General features: G+C 36.9%; 1 protein-coding gene across 1 annotated transcript; it reads left to right on the top strand.

Moving 5' to 3' along the window:
• The first annotated feature begins 863 nt into the window (after positions 1 to 863).
• On the top strand, positions 864 to 2223 carry LOC133317044 (uncharacterized). The gene is made up of 3 exons (XM_061518836.1): positions 864 to 1325; positions 1457 to 1901; positions 2192 to 2223. Exons 1-3 carry the CDS (start codon positions 864 to 866, stop codon positions 2221 to 2223), a joined length of 939 nt encoding a protein of 312 aa, XP_061374820.1.
• The last annotated feature ends 6461 nt before the right edge of the window (positions 2224 to 8684 follow it).

Here is an 8684-nt window from a genome sequence, read left to right as displayed (position 1 = left end):
ATGCAGCAAAACAGAAGTTGGATTGTAGATTGTCAGTTTTAAACAAGAGCTGAATGCTGGCCATTTCTATTACTACTCTGTCAAAAGAGCAAATATTACCATCATTAACTGACTTCTATAAGAAATTTAAATGTATATTATTTTTTGTTTACATTGTAAAGTGGGAAAGAAGTTGGAGCAAAATTAGTTGATAGTTGATACTTGACTTGCATGGTCTGCGCTGTTCCTCTATAAAGGAAGCATATCAAATTTAATTAGTTCATTTAGGCAGGGCCTATGACCTTATTAATAAAGAATCTGTGAGCCTTGGTTATATTTTGTTGTCACCTAAAGGTTTTAAGATAATTGTTAATATATACAATAGCAATATCAACTTAATTGCTTGTAATTAATTCAGTTAGTTAGAATTAGTTAGAAGTCAGTTATTTCTGTTTTCTGTTATTTACAGTTATAGAACTTTTAGCTTCCGCGCCTTAGTTAGTTACTGCTGTATATATATATATCAGCAATGTAACTTTGATAAATCATTCAATACAATTCTATCTTTTCATCTTTTGTCAAACTTTCAATATGGTATCAGAGCTCATCTAGAGCTCTGGTATTCACCCTCTCCTGTTCCCAAATTTTTCCAAAAGATTTCCTTCTTCTTCTCTTTGAAATTTTCTGTTTTCTTTTCTTCAATCAAGAAAATGGAAGATCAACAGAATGCAGCAACAACACCAAGTCAGAATGCAGTACCAACCCAGAATGCAGCACCAGCACCATAATCCAATCCTTATTATCTACATCCCAATGAAAGCCCATCGCTGGTCTTAGTATCCCCTTCAATGAATGGAAAGAACTTCCACACATGGCAAAGATCAATGCGTATGGCACTCCTATCCAAGAACAAGCTTGGTTTTGTTAATGGAACAATCAAGAAACCAGATGATGACAGTCCTCTATTTGGTTCATGGGAAAGGTGCAACACTATGATAATTTCTTGGCTCAACCGATCCATCTCAGAATCCATTGCACAATCAGTACTCTGGATGGATAAAGCAGATGATATATGGAACAACTTGAGAGACAGGTTTGCGCAAACTGATATGTTTAGAAATTCTGATCTTAAAGATGAAATTTTCAAATTGCAGCAGGGAGACAAATGTGTTTCAGATTACTTCACCCAATTAAAGATTTTATGGAATGAATTAGAAAGCTTACAGCCAATTTTACCATCTTGCACATGTGGAGCAGCTACACAAGTCAAAGATACTCGTGAAAGAGACTATGTAATAAGATTATTGAAAGGGTTAAATGATCAATTTGAGCATGTAAGAGCTCAGGTAATGTTGTTAGACCCTCTTCCATGTGTTAACAAAGTATTCTCATTGATTCTTCAGCAAGAAAGACGCCTGAAAATAGGAGTCCAAGATTCACAGTCTTTCATCAATATTGCTGAACAACAAAATTCCAGAGGACAACTAGACAGAGGGCAGACTCGATACAATCCAAATTTCAATCAAAACCTCAACCAAGGTTTCAGTCAAGGAAGAGGCCAAGCTTTCAATCAAGGAAGAGGCCAAACTTTCAATCAAGGAAGAGCCGTGGAAACAAGTTATGCACTTATTGCAAGAGAACAAACCATACCATCGAGACTTGCTATCTCAAGCATGGATTTCCACCAGGATACCAAACCAGAAGACCATATACTGCTGTTGCTGCAAACTTTGTTTCACCAGAATTCGATGATAGTGTACACAATGCTGATCCAGAACCTGAACCAGAATCTATGAATCTTGCTTTTTCAAAAGAACAGCATCAAGAAATTCTGGAACTTCTACAAAGATCAAAGTTGGCTCACTCATCCAACATGATTCAAACCCACTCATCTGCCTTCAATATAGGTAACACAGTGTCAGGTATAAAATCAAACCATTGGATTCTAGATACTGGAGCTACAGATCACATCACATATATTTTCTCTAATCTCTCATGTGTTCAATCCATAAATCCCATACACATCACACTTCCAAATGGCACTCAAATTATCACAACACAATCAGGCACAGCAAGAATTTCTGATTCTTTAGTTCTTAAAAATGTTCTCTATGTGCCATCTTTTTGTGTCAATCTAATTTCAATAACTAAGCTTCTTCAAGACACCCAATCCTACATTCTTTTTCATGACTTAACTTGTTTTATCCAACAGACATCAACCAACCAGACGATTGGTTCAGCTAAACAATTAGATGGACTCTACATATTGAAGACACATGAAGGATCTGTAAAGAAAAGTTTCTGCAATAAAGTGAACTCCACTGATGCACTGATATGGCACCAAAGGCTTGGTCACCCTTCTGAACCAATCATGAAAACCGTGTCCATTTACTTCTCTTTCATTTCATGTAATAAAATAGATCCCTGTAATATATGTCATTTTTCAAAACAAAGAAAATTGCCTTACATTTCTAGTACAATCAAAAGTACATTTCCTTTTCAATTAATACATACTGACATTTGGGGTCCTTTCTCCACAACTTCTTTACATGGTGTAACATCCCGCATAATTAGGGACTTCTATAAATTATAATTAAGAAGGTGTAACAAACTTGAAATTCGAATAAAACATAAGTTTAGAGTGGAATTTATGTAAGCCAGGAGAATTATTTGATTTGCATGTACGCGTGAGTGGATATATACATATATACTTTGAGAAATCAAGGCTCTAGTTATAAGAATAGGATTAATTTAATATAGCCTATGAAAATTCTAGATAATGCTTAGAAGGACTATGAAATGATAATTAATAAATGACAGTGAGCAATGCTCATTAAGAGATGATAGTGGGACCCTTTAGTAACCTTTAACCTATCTTAAAGAAAATCTTGATTACTTGTGTAAGTATCCAAAGAAAAATCAAATCAGCCCTTGTACCATCCTATACGCCTAGTAGAGGGCTGGGAAATAAGCATGTATCTGTTTGATTAGATGAAAATAATCACCTTGCATGTAATTACATTGGTCAATGGCATGTAATCTTATTGATCTATGACAACCCTCATTTATCTTATCTATCTTGTTTCCCCTCCATGTGCGCAAAGGGTAAGAAATAATTCTGATCTCCAGGCATTAGAAGCCAATGCATGTCCTTGAGGTGTCAAGCTAAATCTTTCCAATCTCTTGCATGAAGGCCACCTTTCGCCCATGGCATTGCATGAATGCCACTTGTCTCATCTTTGGACACTTGGATGATTTTCCCTACATGTTTCTGCCAATTCCCTCTTGACCAAGGGATTGCATTCTATTAGTCTAAAAGTCTGATCCTCATTTAGTTTCCTCTATGCGTATGAGAGATCACCAAAGCCAAACCATCCACACATTCTGAACATAGCTATCTAATTCCCCATTAAACCGTAAGCATAGAAAACCAACTATTGAGACATACTTCCCTTCTTCTCACTAGTCGGCCATGTACCAAGGAGTCAAGAGGTATAGTGTCCTATCCACTTCCTTGTTCACCTTCTTCTCTCAACGGTTAATAAAGATCTTCCACTGCATGCAGTTACTTTAAGCCACTCTCCATTCCTTCCCTTGTTTCGGCCGAGACCCCTCAAAGAGGTGTGGTATCCCTTCACTGCTTCTTGTTTCTTTCGCGGATCGGTTCTGAGTCAAAGTCCCATTGAATGTACTTGCTTCAGCTGTGAACGAACCAACTTTTCCCTTGCATGCCGTTGGAACCATCCTCCTGAAGCATCGGAAAGGTGCAGGACCGTCTACTGTTCGAGTGGGGATTCGTTATGCACATATGTGTAGGTAAACAATTTCAAACTCTCCTTCCTTTTTCCCTCACTGTTTTGGCCGTGGCATACATATTGAGAAGAGAAAATTTTGTTTTATCATTCCTACACTTTCTGTCCGGTTAGCATAGGTGTCATAGGAGGATAAATTTCCCAACTTCCCTCATCTGTTTCTGTTGTATGAGTGTCCTAGGAAATCAAACTCTGTCATCACTACCTCTTTGTTTCTGCTCACTGTACATCTTTGATATTAAGGCATACAAGTCTAAAAAAATGAATTATGAACTTGGAAGAGAGAGCATTTTCGTGCGTTAGGACCGTTCCTTGGACCAAAATGGTAATATAGACTTGCATGTGATAAATCTGTATGGACCGTAGGTTTAGAGGCCTCCTTCTCACACCCTAGCCTTGAAGAGAAAAATATGAAATTGAAAATGTTAAGTCACTAGTTAATAACATCAAAAACCGAATATGAATGCTAATGGAACTTTGGATTCTTCGTTGATTATAATGGAATAAATTCTGCTTTGGTGAACCTTGATATGTACTAAGTCCTATATAAATTAAATAAACAGCATGATATATAGGCTTTATTTTGCGCACCATAGGAGTGGGAAGTAGAAATTGTATGATTGAAACCTTGAGAATTTTCTGTATGTAAAACCGATGTTGTTTGGGATTGGAAATCTTAGAATTATTCGATGTTACGTGTCTGAAAAAAAAATTATTATGGAATCCGAATATGGTTAGGAACAGCATCCTAAAAACCGATTAGGAATTTAAGGAAAAATGGGCTAAAAACATATGTTGTATGTAGGAAATTTGTGACGTACGATTCTGACTTGAAACCTTGTTGCTTAGGTAACTCTTGAATAGGGATTACTTCGCTGCTGTTTGGTAAATTGTTGTGGCACGCGAGGTATGTGTAGGCGGTATTACCTAATGTGACTATTGGCTAGTGTATGGAATTGTGATGTGTTGCTCACATTTGTTCTATGTATGTTATGATGATGATGAGCCAATGGTAAGAATATGAAAGGATAATATGATATATGCAAGCATTTTACATCATAATACATTTTTCTGTTGAGTGCGATTGCATAACATGGCATGTATACTTGATTCATGACATCTTGAATATATATATATATTTGTATTGAGGACATGTGACTGAGCATGCATCATATAGGCATGCCTGGTACCAGGAGAGGGGACACTTGGCTTCAGTCCGCATAGGTTCCACAGTGGGATTCACCTTCATGGGAGCCATTAGGAATATCCACTGTGATGCTACGCGCACGACGGTGCTATGAGCGTAAAAGAAAAAGGGCGTTATATACGCGTTATGATATATGATGAAAAAGATTAAATGTTTGAAGTGACTATTTATGATTTTGTGCCTAGTTAGTACTGTTGCATTTGGTTTTGTTGCCACACTACTGGGTTTATTCTCACCCCTTTGGGGCTGCAATTTTTAAATTGCAGGAGGACGTAAAAGTATTTGAGGACTTGGATGTTGAACTCTGTTATATTTTTGCTGCTATCTGGATTTATTCATTGTTGACTGTTTTAAGCTTGGGATGACTGTATTATGTGGTACTTTATGATTTTTGGATGACTGTAAAACTATGACTTATTTCTGCTTTAAGTCTTTTTATGAACAGCGGCTGCTTTAAGAAATCTGAAATGTTTTGCGAAAAGGGACTTTCTTAACGTTTATCAAATGCTGAATTTTTAACGATTTACGGACAAATTACGAGTTATGTTTCGAGGGGAAAATGAACTCCGATTTACTATTATTTTATATGTACGCGAAGCCCCAAGCGTCTACTTTCAGATTCTAGAAACCGTACAAAAATATTTTGAAAACTCGATTTGATATTGATTTTGTACACGAACTGTTTTTGGGAAATTTCCAACTTTGCAAACAGCAAGGTTTTTACAAAGTTTTATCAAGAATATCTTATTAGCTTTCCACTTTCATCACTCAAGGGTATTTTAAAAGAAAAAGTTCGCTACTAAATTCCGCAACTCTAATAACGATTAGCAAACGACTCTCTTGGATGCATACAAGGGAGGGTGTTACACATGGTCATCGATATTTCTTAACAATTGTTGATGACTATACACGGTTTACATGGGCTATTCTTTTAAAGAACAAAACTGAGGCACGAAACAATTTAAGACACTTCACTGCCTATGTTGAAAATGAATTCAACTCTTCCATAAAAATCATCAGAAGTGATAATGGACCTGAATTCCTTATAACTGATTTCTATCTCTTAAAAGGGATTGAACACCAACGTTCTTGTGTTGAATCACCCCAACAAAATGGGATTGCAGAACGTAAACACCAACATATCCTTAATGTAGCTCGTTCTCTTTTCTTTCAAGCCAAATTACCACTTAGCCTATGGTCTTATGCAATTTCTCATGCCATACACATCATAAACAGAACCTGTACACCACTTTTAAATAACAAACCACCATATGAACTCCTATACAACAAACCACCACCACTTGAACATTTAAAAGTTTTTGGCTGCCTTGCATATGCCATAACCTTACAAGCTCATCGTTCCAAATTTGATTCTCGGGCTCAGAAAATCGCCTTCATTGGTTACGAACAAGGTACAAAAGGCTACATCCTATTTAATTTATCTACTAGAAATATTCTCATCTCTAGAAATGTTATTTTTTATGAAGAACATTTTCCTTTATCTCTTGAAACCAATACATCCATGACTACACACAATCATCAACCAGAAATCTCCATTCCTCTATATGACATGCCTCAATCCAATACACATGAATCAATTATACCAAACACATCATCACAACAACATCTTACTCTCCCAAACCAACAACAAAATGACATATCTGCATCAAATAATTCCAATCCTCACCAATCTCAAATTCCTCCACCAAGACGCTCTTCGAGGTCACACATTGCACCCAAGTATTTACAGGATTTTCATGTGTCTCTATCAATTGTTTCTGACACCAATGCTGTATCAGGTATCAATTCACCTTCATATCCTTTATCTACAGTTCTTCTTATACTAATTGTTCCCCTAGTTACAAGAATTTTTGTTTAAATTCTATCACCAATGTCGAACCAAAATCCTATTCCCAAGCCTCCCAGCATGAGTGTTGGAGAAAAGCTATGAATGATGAGATCGTGGCTCTTGAACAGAATCATACCTGGTCTGTAGTTGATCTTCCTCCCAATACCACACCCATTGGCTGCAAATGGGTATACAAAGTGAAACATAAGGCAGATGGTCCCATCGAATGCCACAAAGCCAGGTTGGTAGCTAAAGGTTACAACTAGATTGAGGGTATCGATTATTTGGACACTTTTTCTCCTGTTGTGAAACTTACCACAGTCATAATTCTTCTCTCTATTGCCATTGCAAAGGGGTGGATACTAGAGCAATTAGATGTCAACAATGCCTTTCTTCATGGGGATTTAAATGAAGAGGTTTACATGACCCTTCCCCCAGGCATCATTCCCACAAAACCAATTCAAGTATGCAAGCTCCAACGTTCCTTATATGGCCTCAAACAGGCTAGTAGACAGTGGAATGCAAAATTAACAACTTCCCTCTTCTCTTTGGGATACACTCAGTCTACAACAGATCATTCATTGTTGGTTAAACATCGTAATGGTTCTGTTACAGCTTTACTTATATATGTGGATGATATTGTATTGACAGGTAACAACAAAGAAGAGATTCAACTTGTCAAACAACATCTGGATCGTCTTTTCAAAATAAAGGACCTGGGTCCTCTTCGGTTCTTTTTAGGACTAGAAGTTGCAAGATCAAAATCTGGTCTTATCCTTAACCAAAGAAAATATGCTCTAGAGCTTTTGTCGAACACAGGTTTGCTTGCTGCCAAACCTGCTCTCACACCCATGGATTCCTCTCTCAAACTCCAAAAGGATCAAGGAATTTTGTATCATGATGCTGCTGCCTATAGAAGACTCATTGGTCGTCTTCTTTATCTCACCACTACAAGACCCGACATTGCCCATCCGGTTCAACAACTTAGCCAGTTTATGGCTCAACCATGAGATATTCACTATGCAGCTGCCTTAAGGATTCTTAGATATATTAAAGGATCACCTTCCAAAGGTTTATTCTTTCCTTCTGATAATAATCTAACTCCTTCTGTATTTTCAGACTCTGATTGGGCTTGTTGCATAGACACAAGACGTTCCACGTCTGGTTTTTGTCTCTTCCTTGGCTCATCCCTTGTTGCTTGGAAGTCAAAAAAACAGACCACTGTGTCTCGAAGTTCATCTGAGGCTGAATACAGATCACTTGCCAGTTTAGTTTGTGAATTGCAATGGTTTTCCTTCTTACTCAACGATCTTCGTATGCCTTTATCTCAACCCATTCCGGTTTATTGTGACAACAAATCGGCTATTTACTTGGCTCACAACCCTGCATTTCATGAGAGAAGCAAACATATAGACATTGACTGTCATGTTGTTCGTGAACGTGTTCAATCAGGTCTTATTCACCTTCTTCCCATTAGCTCTGCCAACCAAATAGTTGATCTATTAACCAAAGCTCTCCATCGTACACCATTCCATATGTTACTAAACAAGTTGGGAATGAGAGACATTCACATTCCAACTTGAGGGGGGCTGTTAATATATACAATAGCAATATCAACTTAATTGCTTGTAATTAATTCAGTTAGTTAGAATTAGTTAGAAGTCAAATATTTATGTTTTCTGTTATTTACAGTTATAGAACTTTTAGCTTCCGCGCATTAGTTAGTTACTGCTGTATATATATCAGCAATGTAACCTTGATAAATCATTCAATACAATTCTATCTTTTCGTCAAACTTTCAATAATAATATTGAATTTGATACATGTCATGCTTAAT

The sequence above is a fragment of the Gastrolobium bilobum genome, unplaced genomic scaffold, assembly GCF_033153095.1.
Source record: "Gastrolobium bilobum isolate Gb01-03AN ecotype WA unplaced genomic scaffold, APGP_CSIRO_Gbil_v1 utg24965, whole genome shotgun sequence".
NCBI lineage: Eukaryota > Viridiplantae > Streptophyta > Magnoliopsida > Fabales > Fabaceae > Gastrolobium > Gastrolobium bilobum.
Note: the sequence above shows the minus strand (reverse complement) of the source record. Positions and strands in the feature narration are given on the sequence as shown.